We start from the raw sequence: 18,047 nt of genomic DNA on the forward strand, positions 1-18,047 counted from the left end.
AACACACGTACGAGGACACACTCTGGACGTTGTGATCACCAGGGACACTGTGGATACGGTATCCAACGTAGTTGTTACCGATCCCGGACTTTCAGTCGGCTCAGGAAACATTTCTAAAGACCATTATGCCGTCATCTTGAATGCAAGAGCATCAAAACCAGCTCCGGTAAGAAAAAATGTAACCTTTCGGAAACTACGAGAGATCAATATTGAAACATTTAAATAGGATATAATAGAGTCAGAAATACAATTTGAAAATATAGATGACCCTGAAACCCTTGTCAAAACTTATGATACCAAACTTTCATCTTTGGTAGACAAACATGCTCCACTAAGAACAAAATATATAACCCTGCGGCCGACTTGCCCGTGGTACACAGATGAGCTTCATGACGCTAAACATATCAAACGAAATTTGGAAAGAAAATGGCTAAAATCGAGACTCACTATTGATCATGAAATTTATAGAAACCACTGCGCCAAAATGAACAAAATGTTGAAAAAAGCACGCGTAGATTTTGATTCAGATAAAGTAACATCCTGCGGCCGTGATCAAAAGAGCATGCACAAAATCACAAAACACTTACTAGATGGCCGATCTGAAATAGCTCTCCCGTCTTGCAAAATATCCGATGAGTTAGCACAAGATTTCAATAAGTTTTTCATAAATAAAGTTGAAGGTATCAGAAAAGATATCTCTGAACATGCCCTATCTCAAGCAAATTCAAAACATAGTAATAATACTAACCCAACAGCAGAAACATGCAGTTTGACACATTTCCGTCCGACAACTGAGGAAGAAGTTGAAAAAATCATTATGCAATCCCCAAATAAATCTTGCAAGCTTGACCCTATTCCAACTTGGCTCCTGAAAGAATGCAAAACTGAAATGCTACCAATACTGACCAAAAAAAATCAATCTTTCGATTGAAACAGCAAGTGTGCCAAGATCCTTTAAAGCATCACGTATAAGACCTTTATTACAAAAGCCCACCTTAGATAAAGAAACACTACAAAACTATCGCCCGGTTTCGAATATGCCATATGTTTCAAAATTAATGGAGAAAGTTGTCAGCAAAAGAATAGATGAACATTTGACATTTGAATTCAGAAAATCAGTCTGCATACAGGAAGTTTCACTCAACAGAAACAGCTTATTAAAAGTTCAAAACGATGTCCTACAATTATTAGATAAGAAAAAGGTCACTGTCTTTGTTTTGCTTGATCTCTCTGCCGCTTTCGTCACCATCGACCGCATAACCCTTTTAAGCCGCCTCGAACAACAGTTCGGCTTTGCTGAACAACCACTACAGTGGGTAGTTTCCTACCTATCTGACCGCTTCCAAACGGTGAGCATTGACGGCAAGGTATCAGAACCAGTGCTGCTGACCTTCAGCGTACCCCAGGGATCTGTGTTAGGCCCAAAATTTTATACTATGTATACTAAACCTGTTGGGGAAATTTGCAAAAAACATGGACTCGGGCATCACTTCTACGCCGATGACTCGCAGCTCTACCTTTCATTTGAACCCACCGATGGAGCAGCCCAAGACGAAACACTTAATCAAGTTGAAAAGTGCCCCCATGATATCATCTCGTGGATGTATACAAATATGCTCTAACTTAACACCGACAAAACCGAGGTCATAGTATTTTCAAGTCAAAACAACGCCAAGTACGTAGATGGGTTAACTATTAAAGTAGGGGACTCAACAATTAAACCATCGCAATACGTAAGAAATCTCGGTGCTTGGTTTGATCCAAGAATGAACATGGAACACCATAATGCTATAAGTATATCATGTTTCGGTCAGATTAGGCAAATAGGTCACATCAGGCAATATCTTACACCAAATCCCACAAAATCATTGGTCAATTCACTTGTCACGTCTCGGCTAGACTATTGCAATGCACTGCTGTATGGAACACAAACATCAGCTATCAAGAAACTACAAAATATTCAAAACACTGCGGCGCGTGTTATCACAAGAACATCCCGCTATAGTCACATAACACCGATCGTAAAGAATTACAATGGCTCCCAGTAGGAAAAAGAATCCACTTCAAAATACTTACCAATGCGCTCAAAGCCTTAAATGGACAATCGCCTGTATATCTGAAAAACCTACTTGAAGTCTACGAACCAAGGCGAAACTTAAGATCAAAGAACGAAGCGACTTCATTAGTGATTCCAACAAAGATTAAATCCGTATCATACGGAGAGCGAAGTTTCATGTACGCTGCTCCCAAACTCTGGAACTCACTTCCATCAAACATTTGAGGTTCTTCAACACTGAATTCATTCAAAAAGGCATTGAAAACTCACCTCTTCCTCCAATTTTATGCAATATAAGCAGTGGTTTATTCAATTCATTATCTAAAATCTCAATCATCATGAACTTGAATTAACCCTTTTAAAGGAAGCACAATTATTTTGTGTTGTTTTACATAGTACTTATTGTTTAAGTTTTAGATTTTATTCTTTCATTAATTGTCTTATAGCTATACACATAGGGTAGTTTTATAGTGTCTTGCTATCGTTCTAATCTATGGTTACTGTGCATGTTTTTACGTAGTACTTATAGTATAATAGAGTAGTTTTATAGTATAATTGAGTAGTTTTGGTCGATTTCTTTTGAAACAGTGTTGCATAATGTATTCGTATATGCGATGCGTCAAATGTTCTTATGTAAAGCGCCTTTGAACATGCACTCTTGCATGAAAAGAGCGCTATATAAATCCGGTATAATAATAATATCAATAATTCATTCTTCAGCAAACAGAAAATATGCAAATATTCAGCCAAAACAGTTGTAGTTGAAATTACTCTTTTACCAATCATCTACACACTAACAACACACAGCTCTGAGCAAAACCTGCCGAGCAATATGAGGAATTAAAGACTCGAGATTGGGACTATATATTCTATAAAAGAAAAACCAGACAAAGGGCCCTAACTCTGCCAAAACTTGTCGCAACAAAAGTTCCTGTCATAACAATTTTATCTTCAGATAATAAAGGTTACTAAACTGTGAAAACTTGAACAAGATAATCACAGAAGTTAAACGTTGTGATCATACATTTGATAGTGGTAAAACAAACAACCATACTTCTGTCATAATGTTTTATGGTTATTAACCTTTGAAAGTTTGGGGGGAAAATATTTAAAGTTAAATTGAAAACACAAGTTCCATGATTTGAAAAACAAACTAAGAAACATAATCCTACCCAAACTCCTTTAAATCCCAATTCTCTTTGTTTACGATCATCTACACATTATAGTCATGGAACTGATCGAGTTTGTGGGAGATCCACCCAGCAGTTCAAGAGTAATTGAAATAACAAGCTTTGGGGTGAACAGACATGCTGAGGGACGGACAGAAATGTACCACGTTCAATGCCCCCCACTCTGTGTTGGGAAAATAAACATTACATTCCTTTATAGACTGCTTGATAGATAATGCATTGGTTTACAATGCAGATCTTAATTTTATACAATTTAGACTTAGTTACATTACTCTTTCATTTCAAACTAAAAGTATTATCGCTGCATCAAGCTAAGCGTCATTTTGAAGTCAACTTCACCTGCCAGCAATATCCTGACTTATGGTTGTCAGTGATGATGTCGCCCCCATACGGTCCAAACATGATCCTTGACTCCAGTGCCACCTTGGAAAACACTCCAAGACCAGCTCCAACTATTTTGGAGCTTTTGATGTCAAGGCAATCTGGCAATGTATGGTCAGCTTTATGAGGATCCCCTTCTGGAACCTGCAGTTTATATTAAGGTATATGTGAATTTTGTATTAAAATAATAATGGCATGGCTAAGATAATTCTTAAATGTATTGACATATATATATTAAACAATGAAACTTTCTTACATTAATTACCAGTAATACATTTTTTTAATTAACAGTCTCATGTGCCCATACTAATTTTTTTCTTGATTTTCTCTTCCACATGTTATTTATGCTTAAAAAGGAACACAGCTTCACCTCTTTGTCCTGTATGTAGTTGTAGGGTCCATGAACAGGGCATTCCTCTTCAAACTCCTTGTTGCATTTTCCACAGTCTAAGACAGCAAAATAATCACAAGGCAACCATCAAACTAAGTCAAATACTAATATCAGCTGCTGGAACATCACATTTAAGGAACCCATTTATATTTATTATGAATAGTATAAAGCTTCTTATTTAGAAACATGTCTGACAGACAGACTTTGCATCCAAACACCCTTTATTATTACTATTCCCAGGGTCAACAGTTCATTATTATAATGTTCATATCGTTTAAACAAATGTTATTTTACCTTCTTAATTATGTGCTACACATAATCTGACAGAAAAGCAAATATATCCCCATCTGAATGTATAACAAGGGAGCCATGATGACCTTAAAGCACTTCAAAGTTCAAGGTATCCAAAAAAGCCACATGAGGCATTTAAGTGTTATTACTATTTTTCTCAGATTGGACCTCATGACCTAATTTGTGACCACATCTGACCGAAGTCCTTACAAGATATTGTAAAGATTATGACCAAGATTCTTCAAGTCCAACTATGTATGCATCTTGTCATATGGTAACAAGGTTTTTCTGAAATTTCACCCAGTAACCAATTTTTTACCGCACTTCACCCAAACTCCTACTTGGCCTAGATATTGTTATATAAACATTCTGATCAAGTTATATCAAGATTGACTCATAAACAAGGCTTAACAACATGGTAACAAGATTTTCAAAATAAGACCTGGTGACCTTGTCTTCACTCAACTGAACCCAAGTAAAATTTAACAATTTGCCACATATTTCAAAATTAAGCATTTTGACCAAGTTGCATCAATTTTGATTCATAAATGTTCCCTCTAGTGTAGTTACTGATTGTGTAGGATTTGACAAAAATTGTACGTACATGACCCAGGTTCTAACTTGTTTTCTTTATTTCAAATATATACATCCTTACATACAAGATCGATTAAACTATTTCCTGTAGAGCGGTAACAAGTCAAATGTTTACCATTGACAACATATGTTGCAAAATAAAAAAGACTAACCACTGTAGCTCAACTTTAAAAGCTCAGGGAGCTAAAATGATTATTATGTGTGTTGGTCTTTAGTAAGACTTTCTAATACAAGGTTATGAATGTTAAGTTCTAGAGCTTACAGAAAAAATGGTCATGATCTCGAGGTTCCAGGTTCATACAGCTGGCAAGGTTCCTCTTTTGAAAACTGAAATCAGTCATGTCCTTTTCTGGGGTCTTTGCTTTCCTCATTCTCTGCAATGGTGTGTTAAACAAATAATATTGCTTACATTTAGCACATTATATTCTGATAATAAGTATCCGTTAATCAAAACAAACTAGCATCCCATGCAACAGCTATGAAATATCTCATTCACAAACAAACTCTTCTTTGAATTCTAACATGTTCTTTTACTCAAGTAATAAAATACAAAAATTATGCTTGCTTGTTCAACGATTTCATTTGACTGGTAAACTTAAATTGTGATCTTTAAATAATACATGTTTGCTGAATGACTTAGACCAATAAATAGATTGAATACATTTTTTTTTCAGATATTGAAAAAACAAATGTTCTGACCATGTTTCATGAAGATTGGACAAAACAAATGTGATGTCTACGATGTTAAAAAGGCTTTACAAAAGCTACTATAGCCTTATAAGGAAAAAGGAAAACTTCCCCTAACCCTGGCGTCCATGTTTTTGAACGGACAACAATCATTTCGAAATTCTGCCAAGATATCCTTGGAGCAAATATTTCTTGCAAGTTTCATGAAGATTGGACTTAAAATGTGACTTCCACAGTGTTAACAAGGGTTAACTACAGACATACACTAAAAACTGCACTGCCATTGGACAGGTATTTCAACACACCGGAACCAATTTCAAAGTAAGCCGAGATGTCATTAGAAAAAAATTCCTAACAAAGTTTCATGAAGATTGGACTAAAAATAACACATTTAGAGTGTTAACAAGGTTTAACTATAGCCTTATAAGAAAAACAAGGGACAAAATTGTCACAAAACCAGGTTTTCATTGTGAAAAAAAAATCTGATAAAGGGAGAAAACTCAAACTGAACTTTTGAAATGACCAAAAAAAATTAACCCCCTTTGTAAGTTTTTTTTTTTTTTTTTAATCTATTTTTAGTCGTGGCGACCTTGACATTGGAGATATTGACGTGATTCTTTCGTGGGACACACCGTCCCATGATGGTGAACAAATGTGCCAAATGATTTTAAAATCTCACAATGAATGACATAGTTATGGCCAGGACAAGCTCATTTATGGCCATTTTTGACCTTTGAACTCAAAGTGTGACCTTGACCTTGGAGATATCGACGTAATTATTTCGCGCGACACACCGTCCAATGATGGTGAACAAATGTGCCAAATGATTTTAAAATCTGACGATGAACGACATAGTTATGGCTCGGACAAGCTCATTTATGGCCATTTTTGACCTTTGAACTCAAAGTGTGACCTTGACCTTGGAGATATCGACGTAATTATTTCGCGCGACACACCGTCCAATGATGGTGAACAAATGTGCCAAATGATTTTAAAATCTGACGAACGACATAGTTATGGCCCGGACAAGCTTATTCCGCCAGCACGCCAGCCAGCCTGCCAGCCAGCCAGCCCGCCCGCATTCGCCAATCTAATAACCAGTTTTTTCCTTCGGAAAACCTGGTTAAAAACCCGTCCTGGTGGACATTTTTTTTGTCATGACCTAACATCAAACTTTGCTTACAAAAATAATATTAGGAGTAAGAACTAAGATTCATAAAATCTGAAACAAAATTAAGACTTCTAGTGTTTACAAGGATTTTGTATAATATAATGAAAATTTTGAAAATCTAAGGGCAATTATTCTGGCATTTAGTATGCAATTTTGCACATTATCAAACTTGATTGAGAGCTTGTGGCCATATAGCTTCTCAGCAACTTTGATAAAAATGCTTGAGAAATGGGAATGCTAGAGTGTTAACAAACCAAATGTGGACGGACGGACGACGGATAAAGACCGATCCTAAAACCTCACTGATCTGAGCCATTTTCCAACTTGACCGCGATATCAATAAAACAAATGTCTTGACTAAGTTTCACGATGATTAGGCAAAAATGTGACTTCTAGAGTGCTCGCAAGGTTTCTCTATATTCATATAAGGAAAATTGCCCCCCCCGGGCGGCCATGTTTTTGGACCGATCGGGACCATTTTCGAACTTATCTGAGATAAAGATAACATCAATGTTTTCACCAAGTTTCATGATGATTGGGCAAAAAATGTGTCTTCTAGAGTGTTCACAAGCTTTTTTTGCTATATAAATATAAGGAAAAAGCGCCCCCACCCCTGGCAGCCATGTTTTTCAATGCACCGGTACCATTTTCGAACTCAACTCTTGTATCTAGGAAACACTGGCCCACTGGCGGCCATGTTTTTTCACCGATCAGGAGCATTTTCGAACTCGTCTAAGATATCAATAAAACCAAGGTTTTGACCAAGTTTCATGATGATAGGGCAAAAAATGTGCCTTTTTGACTGTCCACAAGCCTAGAGTGTTCACAAGCTTTTTTTACTATATAAATATAAGGAAAATGCGCCCCCACCCTTGGCAGCCATGTTTTTCAACGGACCATTTTCGAACTCGTCTCTTGTATCTAGGAAACACTGGCCCACTGGCGGCCATGTTTTTTCACCGATAAGGAGCATTTTCGAACTCGTCTGAGATATCAATAAAAACCAATGTTTTGACAAAGTTTCATGATGATAGGGCAAACAATGTGCCTTTTTGACTGTTCACAAGCCTTTTTTACTATATAAATATAATGAAAATTGCCCGGTCCCCTTGGCAGCCATGTTTTCCAACGTACCGGAACCACTTTTGAACTCAACCAACATATCATGAAGACAAACATTTTGAAAAAGTTACATGAAGGTTGGGCATGAAATGTGACTTCTACAGTGTTTACAAGCTTTTTCTTTTTTTTGACCTAGCGACCTAGTTTTTGACCCAGCATTACCTAGTTTAGAATTCGATCGAGGTATAATTGGGACAAATCTTCTGACCAAGTTCCATGAAGGTCGGACAAAAAATGTAGCCTCTAGAGTGTTTACAAGGTTTCTCTATAGCCAAATTAGGAAAACTGCCCCACCCACTGGCTGCCATGTTTTCAATGGACCGGAACCACTTTTGATCTCAAACAACATATCATTAAGACAAACATTTTGACAAAGTTACATGAAGATTGGGCATGGAATGTGACTTATACAGTGTTTACAAGCTTTTTCTCTTTTTTTTGACCTAGTGACCTAGTTTTGACCCAGTAGGACCCATTTTCGAACTCGATCGAGGTTTCATTGGGACAAATCTTCTTACCAAGTTTCATGAAGATCGGAAAAGAAATGTGGCCTCTAGAGTGTTTACAAATCAAATGTGGGCGATGGACGGACGACGGACAAAGACCGATCACAAAAGTTCACCTGAGCCATTAGGTGAGCTAAAAACATCGGAAACGATATGCGATTCAGACGGTTAATGCGACTACAATATCCCCCCCCCCCCTACAGGGGCAAAAAAGGGGCCAACAATCCCGTTGTACCTGTGAACCAAAAAATGGTGGTTAATATGTATATTATTTTTTAAAGTTTCAGCTTTCTCACAGAAAATATTTTTAAGTTTTGAGAATGGGTCATATCTCTGGATCTGTCAAAAATATCCTAACCAAACTATGGAGGGGCACAAGTGCACATGCTGGGTCGGACAAGGGCGAATCTATATGCCCCCATCCAGGGTTTTTTCTCCACTTTTTGGGAAGATAGCCCATGGCTTTGGAATTGGGAATTCATGGTTCAAACAAAAATCTCAAACCTAAATTCAAGCACTTTTCAAGGACTTTTAAGGCCAAATTTTCATTTTCAAGGCCGAGAACCGTACGTTAGTTTCCTTTAAAAATTGCATTTTCAAGCCAGATTAACACAGTATATATCATTTATTTGCTCAAACGCATCAAACTAATTTCACAATAAATCATTTGTGTTATTTCTAGTTATTACATACAAATAAATGTTATCCATCCTTAACTCAATGAGTCTCACATATGTATTTACTTTTTAAAGTTATTACAAACAAACACACTGTCTCTTTATATGCTCACATCAAACAGACTAGTTCATTTCATTTAAACAGTAGTCAGTTACTATAACATTTTGTATTTCATAGGGCTGTTGTTGTTAATGTCTGTTATAGATTGCACAGTTTTAACAATAGCACCTTCCTGTTTCACCAAAAAGCACAATGCAGGACCCCTGTTTGCTTCTCAATTTCATGTTTTCTTTGTGGGTTTCCCCTTTATCGTGGCTTTTCAAAGCGCTTTCACCCATTGCCCCGACACCAATGGTCTTCATATAGACCCAACAATGTGCTTTTCAAATGTCATTTGTTTTCTGTTCCCAGGAACATTCATAAGTTTCGCGCAAAACATAACGATAAACGTCATTTAGACAACTTGTTTATGACCAGAAAATAGCGCCATGAATATTCATGTTAAAAGAATGTTGACGTATCGTATAAGTTGTAATTATTTAAGCATTTTTCTGCATTTCATCGGTGTTTATGACCAGAAAGTAGCGCCAGAAATTGATCACAATGGCGAACCTCTGACGTAGTACACACAATCTGTGACGTGTACACTTAATGTTTCGTACCTAATAGTGTTCGAAACTTATATTTTGGTACTCAATTTTTTGCGCGAAGGAATTTATGATAAATTTTCGTAATATTTTCCTTAAGAACGATTTACGTTTATGGCGATGATAAAAGTAATTTTGAACAAAATAAACATTTTCAAGGCTTTTTTACATGAAATAAGTACTTTTCTAGCACTTTTTCAAGGCCAACCTTTGTTCAAGGGCTTTTCAAGCCTAGGACTCGTTTTCAAGCACTTTTCAAGCCCTGTGCGAACCCTGGAATTTTATCGGCATTTTCATGAAATTGGGAAAATAAATACGTTAGCCTTTTTTTTTCCACATGAAAAGTCCACTGATTAGGGAAATACTAAATTTGATATAACTCTTTATAATCATTCAAATTAAAAGAACAAAATCATATAATACTTTGTTAGATGTAATTGAATTGAAATTGAGATAAAATACGCATTAGACTTCTTTAAAAAAAAAAAAAAAAAAATGTTTTTTTTTTTTTTTTTTTTGGAAATTGGGAATTTTTTGCCACATTTTGGGAAAAAAGTATACTTTTTGGGATTGGGAACATAGCCGAATTTCGGCTATAAAATCGGGCCAAAAAAAACCCTGCCCCATCACTCCATTCATAAAGTGCGTGCAAAACAAACAAAGCAATTATTACGCAAATACTGGTTAGAAAAAAAAGGTTATTCTTAATCATCGTTTTTAGATAAAGGTTAATTCTGAAGTGAAAATTTAAGCAAATTCTGCAAAGCAGCTAACAACAAAAACACAAAATTTTCGGACAATATATTATTTAGCCAGAAGACCATGGGCCATAAATCTGTCAAAACTTGTTGCAGCAAAATTTCCTTAGTTTATGATCATCAAACATGAAGGTAAATAAACTGTTTAAGTTTTAGCAAGATCCACGCAGTAGTAAAAGATAGATTGAAAACACAAGCTTCAGAACATACAAACATATTTTGTTTGAGGTAGTTAGTTGATGATTTGGGGCAGTTAGTTGAATGTACAATGTAACACATAAAAGGTGTGTTTTAGTAATTTCCCTTGTGACTTTATTTCCAATTTTCCATTTTTTTTAATTGTTTTGATTGGTAAAATAATTTTATGCATATAAATGCATGTAATTTGTAATTTCATCCGAGAGCGTAAGCATGGCAAGTACATCTACTATTTTGAACAAGTTTTTGCCTAAATGGCAAATAACTTATAGTTGGTTAAATTACGAAAGTGAAGGTGACTTGATGTACTTGCCTCGCTGATGCTCTCGAATGATGCTACATGTTTTTTACTTTCGGCAACTCCAAATGCAGCTTTCAAACTTAATTGATCTTGACGGGTTTTTTTTTTTATTCATGGCATTTTGACAGTTCAGAAAGTGAAAGCAGATGCGAACGTTTTGATGGTTCTAAGTTGTCTTATTTAAATTTATAATTTACGCGCAAAGCAGAGAACCAGTAAGAAACGCAGATGCGAATGACGTAGTATGACGTAGTACACATATAGCCGGCGTTACAGTAAAAATCACCTTTTGCGTTCCGATAAAATGTGGAAAAATTCGGGCCGTGTTAAGTATTGACAAGTATCTTTCCGATTTTGTCTTTCTCGACAATCAATGCGCTTTTTTAGACGCAGATATTTTTGTCACATGCGCTTTTGGTAATTTAAATGCGCAAATAACGCAAAACACACATGAAAAACAAGATGTGTTTGTGAAACACAATATCCCCCTATATGATGTTTGACATTGTAGGATGACCTTGACCTTGTGAAGGATGACCTTGACCTTTCACCACTCAAAATGTGCAGCTCCATGAGATACACATGCATGCCAAATATCAAGCTGCTATCTTTAATATTGCAAAAGTATTCATAAAAAAAGCGATTTGGGCCACATATATTTGACCTCTGACCTTGAAGGATGACCTTGACCTTGACCTTTCACCACTCAAAATGTGCAGCTTCATGAGATACACATGCATGCCAAATATGAAGTTGCTATCTTCAATATAGCAAAAGTTATTGCAAAATGTTAAAGTTGGCGCAAACAGACAGACAGACCAACAGACCAACAGACAGACAGGGCAAAAACAATATGTCCCCCACTACTATAGTGGGGGACATAATTATCACTGGTATTCAAATGTCATTATATTGGCCTTCTTCTTTTGTTTCTATAAACTATGAGTAATTTGTCAAGCATTTTCCATTTGCACTCAGACAGCAGTTTTACCTTATTATCATGGGCAATATTCTGGGGAGTTTTGATTGTTATCCATCAGAAACACATTTATTCACAAAATGTAACGATATTCCGATTAAATTTTTAGTCTTTTAGCTTATTTTAAACGTAATTACACCGCGTCTGCTCGCATCCCCAAAGGTTACATTAATACTATATAAAGTTTAGGCCTAAAACCACAAAATCTACTACCGTTGAATTTTCGTACCAATCTTAACAAAAGGGCCAAGATGGCCCTAGTTTTCTCACCTGAGAGGAGTCGGTACATTTAATCTTTACCAAATGTCAAACTTGACCGAGATATTGTTCAGACAAACATCCTGGTCAAGTTTCATCATTATTTCATCTGCGAGTCATGATCAATGTACCTATGAAGTTTCATGATCATAGGCATAAGCATTCTTGAGTTATCATCCCGAAACCATTTTTCTAAGTTGAGTCAACGTGACCTTGACAGCCAATGTGTGAATACGTTTTTTGGCACTGTTACCTTGACCTTTGACCTACCTGATAATCAATAGGGGTCATCTGCGAGTCATGATCAATATACCTATGAAGTTTCATGAACCTAGGCATAAGCGTTCTTGAGTTATCATCCAGAAACCATTTTACTATTTCAGGTCACTGTGACCTTGACCTTTGACCTAGTGACCTGAAAATAGGGGTCATCTGCAAGTCATGATCATTGTACCTATGAAGTTTCATGATCCTAGGCATAAGCGTTCTTGAGTTATCATCCAGAAACCCTTTTACTATTTCAGGTCACCGTGACCTTGACCTTTGACCTAGTGACCTGAAAATCAATACGGGTCATCTGCGAGTCATGATCAATGAACCTATGAAGATTCATGATCCTAGGCATAAGCGTTCTTGAGTTATCATCTGGAAACCATTTTACTATTTCGGGTCACCGTGACCTTTACCTTTGAAATAGTGACCTGAAAATCAATAAGGGTCATCCACGAGTCATGATCAAAATACCTATGAAGTTTCATGTTCCTATGCCTAAGCGTTCTTGAGTTATCATCAGGAAACCATTTTACTATTTCGGGTCATCGTGACCTTGACCTTTGACCGAGTGACCTGAAAATAAATAGAGGTTATCTGCGAGTCATGTTCAATGTATCTATGAAGTTTCATGATCCTAGGCATAAGCGTTCTTGAGTTATCATCCGGACACCATTTTACTGCTTTGGATCACCGTGACCGTGACCTAGTGACCTGAAAATCAAAAAGGGCCATCTGCGAGTCATGATCAATGTATCTATGAAGTTTGATGATCCTAGGCATAAGCGTTCTTGAGTTATCCGGAAACCATTTTACTATTTTGGGTCATCGTGACCTTGACCTTTGACCTAGTGACCTGAAAATCAATAGGGTCATCTGCGAGTCATGATCAATGTACCTATGAAGTTCCATGATCCTTGGCATAAGCGCTCTTGAGTTATCATCTGGAAACCATCTGGTGGACGGACGGACCGACATGAGCAAAACAATATATAATATTCTTCTAAAGGGGGGGGGGGGGGGGGGGGGGGGCATAATGAGAAAACTGACCCACTCCAAGCAGCCATGTTATTCAACTGACCGGAATCATTTTTGAACTAGAAATGGCGCGGCAGAGGCCGACGCGTATCCCCACGCCGAATGTTTGACCTAGGTGTGCCCCAGGGTTGGTAATGGGGCCATGCATAGCTGAGATTGACCGTATTGTCATAAGAGAAGTTCATCATCAATTAGAAGTGAATTGGTGTAGAAATGAAGAAGTTATAGTAAAAGGCAATTTTGGGTGGGTGTGACATATGTGGGCAGGGCGCCCCAGGGTTGGTAATTGTGCCATGCATAGTTGAGATTGACCGTATTGTCATAAGAGAAGTTCAGTATCAATTTGAAGTGAATCGGTGTAGAAATGAAGAAATTATAGTAAAAGGCAATTTTGGGCGGGTGTGGTCTATGTGGGCGGGGCCCCAGGGTTGGTAATGGGGCCATGCATAGTTGAGATTGACCGTATTGTCATAAGAGAGGTTTAGTATCAATTTGAAGTGAATCGGTGTAGAAATGAAGAAATTATAGTAAAAGGCAATTTTGGGTGGGTGTGGTCTATGTGGGCGGGGCGCCCCAGGGTTGGTAATGGGGCCATGCATAGTTGAGATTGACTGTATTGTCATAAGAGAAGTTCAATATCAATTTGAAGTGAATCTGTGTAGAAATGAAGAAATTATAGTAAAGGCAATTTTGGGTGGGTGTGGTCTATGTGGGCGGGGCCCCAGGGTTGGTTATGGGGCCATGCATAGTTGAGATTGACCCTAATGTCATAAGAGAAGTACAGTATCAATTTGAAGTGAATCCGTGTAGAAATGAAAAAATTATAGTAAATGGATTTTTTTGGTGGGTGTGGCCTATGTGGGCGGGCGCCCCAGGGTTGGGATTGGGGCCATGCATAGTTGAGATTGACCCTAATGTCATAACAAAAGTTCAGTATCAATTTGAAGTGAATCCGTGTAGAAATGAAAAAATTATAGTAAATGGAAATTTTTGGTGGGTGTGGCCTATGTGGGCGGGGCGCCCCAGGGTTGGGAATGGGGCCATGCATGGTTGAGATTGACCGTATTGTCATAAGAGAGGTCCAGTATCAATTTGAAGTGAATCGGTGTAGAAATAAAGAAGTAAATGTAAAATAACCTAAAAAAATGAGTGATAATTTCTGACGCGGCCCCACCCCAACGGCTATAACTTTTGACCCAGGGGTCAGATCAAAATTCCAAATAGTGCAGGGTCGCACATATGCTCATAGCTACCATGTGTGTAAGTTTCAAGGTTCTAGTGCTTTTAGTGTAGGAGGAGATAGTGGCCAGGACGGACGGACAGACAGACGGACGGACGGCGGAGATAACCACAATATCCCCACCTTTTTTTCAAAAAGCGTGGGGATAACTAAACTCTCGTATAAAGGAAACAAATGTTCTGAGCAAATTTCATGAAATTTGGCCAAAAATGTGACTCCTACTGTGTTCACATGTTTTCACTATATACATATAGAGAAAAATGCCCCGCCCACTGGCTGGCAAAGCAATAGCTTTGATACTTAAGGAATAAAATGGACCTAAACACAAAACTTAACCAAAATTTTCAATTTAAAATAAGTATAAAAAGGGCACATAATTCTGTCAAAATGCACGCCAGAGTTATCTAACTTTGTTTGCCCAGTCCCCTCATGAAAGTAAGTAAGTGTACCAAGTTTGAATGCAATAGCATTGATACTTTCTGAGAAAAGTGGACCTAAACGCAAAACTTAACCGGACGCCGATGCCAAGGTAATGATAATAGCTCTTTTTTTTTTTTTTAATAGATGAGCTAAAAACAGTAAGAAATGCATTACAAGTCTTCTATAGGATTGATTGAAAATATTTTGTCAGCCAGCACAAATTCGTCTATTAAGAAGGAGTGCTGTATCTGAAGAAGATAATCGCCAAAATTTGAAATGAATCTTTTTCAAAAAGTATTATCATACAGCAAATTGCTTATTTGATGTGAACAAGGTCAATTCAATTACTTCTGTTAACGAGCCAATTTTCCTTGTCATGATAATATTAATTAATTGAGCCGTCATGGTCTAGGCGGAAAATACAGATATGGACCGTCCTGACCCGCATAAATATGCATCGTTCGCTTATAAATTATTATACATATTGGAAATATATGCTATTCAATTCAAATACTAGTTTAATGAAAAAACTAACGGGGAATATTGTTTAAATCCCAAAGTATTCACCCACCTCATGTCTGTGTTGCTCATTTGAAACACTTTTTCTTCTCTGTTTCGATTTCACCGGAAGCAGTATTTCTTTATGGAACAATACGGTCACATTTCAAAACGGTAGCAACACACACTCTCTTACACTGCGGTTCACTACATTCATGTATGTCGAGGCACGAACGACAACTCTGCTAGGAGAATGCAACACACAGTCTAGTTCCCGCGGAAAAAGTGAGATGACAATATACTTATTAAAGTTTCGTTTAATTAAATGTTAAAGCAAAAGTACCAAGTATCAGTAAATTGATGTTTATTGACGTATCGTTGCTTATACCAAAATAAACGCATTTTTTTTCGTACATAAACAACCCATATAATTGAGTCTTAAGTGCAACAAACACAACCTTAAAAAGCCGCAGACGTTGACGCAAATCTTCAACTGTGCCCGAGAGAAGCATCATCAAAAAGTCCCAACATTCCTCAAGTTTGAGGTGCTTTTTGATTTGAATTGCATTCAGGTAATTTCTCACGTATTCTTATTTTAAAAAGTGTTTATTTACTTATTTAGTCCTTTAAGCATTTACCCCCACCCTTCGTCATGATGTCACGAAAAAGATGGCAGACTATGTCACCGTACTTACCAACATTTAAGGTCTCGTTCAAAGCGTTGTGATGGACTTTGAGATTGGTTCATGTTAAGACATGTAACAATAGCTGGGCAGTATAGTGTGTTTAAAGGTGCGTACACTTTTATATTGTATAATACTAGTATGCAAAATAATATCATATAAAGTACACTCAAGAAGCTGTAGTATGATAAAACGTAAATTTAGGTTATGTTTTTTATGATATCTTGGTCAATATTTCAAGTTAATCAATCATATTATATAACGTCAACACGGTAACTCTAAAACTGAAACTAGAGAATAGATTGAGACGCTTTTCGATAGTTCCATTGATCTCTGTTTGCAGAAGCATCTTTTACCAAAAGATAAGATGCATTAATAAAAACAATATTGTAAAATAATTGTCCACACCTGACCACTGCATTGCTTTGCTATTTTGCATTTCTGCCTATTGTCCTATTCCATTTATTCTATTCTGTCAAGTCTTTACGACACAAACCATTTTCGAACTCAACCTTCATATCCAAAAAACACATGTTCTGACCAAATTTCATGAAAATTGGACCAAAAATGTGAGTTCTAGAGTGTACACATCCATATATAGAGAGAAATCTGCCCCGCTCCCTGTCGGCCATGTTTTTTCACCGATCTAGACCATTTTCGAACTCGTCCGAGATATCAATGAAACCAATGTTTTGACCAAGTTTCATACACTAAAATGATTGGGCAAAAATTGTGACTTCTAGAGTGTTCACAAGGTTTCTATATAGCCATATAAGGAATACTGACCCGCCCCCTGGTGGCCATGTTTTTCAACGGACTGGAACCATTTTTGAACTCAACCAACATATCATTTAGAACAAGAGATGTGTTCGTCAGAAACACAATGCCCTCTATATTTTTTTCACCTTTTACCTTGAAGGATAACCTTGACCTTGAACTTCCGCCACTCAAAATGTGCAGCTTCATGAGAACGCCGCTTTGAAAAAAATATGTGTTTGACCTTGACCTTGAAGGATGACCTTGACCTTGAAGGATGACCTTGACCTTCCACAAACTTAAAATGTGCAGCTTCATGATAACACCGCTTTGAAGAAAAAAATACCATTGACCTTGAAGGATGACATTGACCTTGAACTTCCACCACTCAAAATGTGCAGCTTCATGAGATACACATGCATGCCAAATATCAAGTTGCTATATTCAATATTGAAAAAGTTATGGCCAATGTTAAAGTTTTCGGACGGACAAACGCCATATATTTGACCTTGAAGGATGACCTTGACCTTCACCTTTCACCACTCAAAATGTTCAGCTCCATGAGATACACATGCATGCCAAATATCAAGTTCTATCTTTCATATTGAAAAAGTTATGGCCAATGTTAAAGTTTTTTCGGACGGACGGACTGACATATTGACTGACGGACAGTTCAACTGCTATATGCCACCCTACCGGGGGCATAAAAACATTTTGACAAAGTTACAAGAAGATTGGGCATCAAATGTGACTTCTACAGTTTTCACAAGGTTTTTCTTTTTTTTGACCTAATGACCTTGTTTTTGACCCAGCAAGACCCAGTTTCGAACTCAGTTGAGGTATCAATTGGATAAATGTTCTGACCAAGTTTCATGAAAATCGGACAATACGTGTGGCATCTAGAGTAATCACAAGGCAAAATGATGACGCCGAA

General features: G+C 37.2%; 2 protein-coding genes and 1 long non-coding RNA gene across 5 annotated transcripts in view; all 3 read right to left on the bottom strand.

The window, feature by feature from the left end:
* The window catches only part of LOC127864550 (uncharacterized), a 190,362-nt gene extending 174,547 nt beyond the window's left edge, over positions 1 to 15,815 (bottom strand). Inside the window, exon 1 of the mRNA XM_052404285.1 lies at positions 15,748 to 15,815. Within this exon, the coding sequence (XP_052260245.1) occupies positions 15,748 to 15,767 (20 nt within the window). The 5' untranslated portion in view covers positions 15,768 to 15,815. The remainder of the gene's footprint in view (positions 1 to 15,747) is intronic.
* LOC127864552 (zinc finger protein 227-like) overlaps positions 1 to 18,047 on the bottom strand; it is a 174,796-nt gene that overhangs the window by 64,400 nt on the left and 92,349 nt on the right. The gene's annotated exons all lie outside the window — the stretch shown is intronic.
* LOC127864567 (uncharacterized) lies at positions 6,093 to 8,227 on the bottom strand. The gene is made up of 2 exons (XR_008042087.1): positions 6,484 to 8,227; positions 6,093 to 6,321 (listed from the first exon to the last, which is right to left on the bottom strand). It is a non-coding gene; the product is annotated as an uncharacterized LOC127864567 (long non-coding RNA).

This window comes from Dreissena polymorpha, chromosome 1 (assembly GCF_020536995.1).
Source record: "Dreissena polymorpha isolate Duluth1 chromosome 1, UMN_Dpol_1.0, whole genome shotgun sequence".
Classification (NCBI taxonomy): Eukaryota; Metazoa; Mollusca; class Bivalvia; order Myida; family Dreissenidae; genus Dreissena; species Dreissena polymorpha.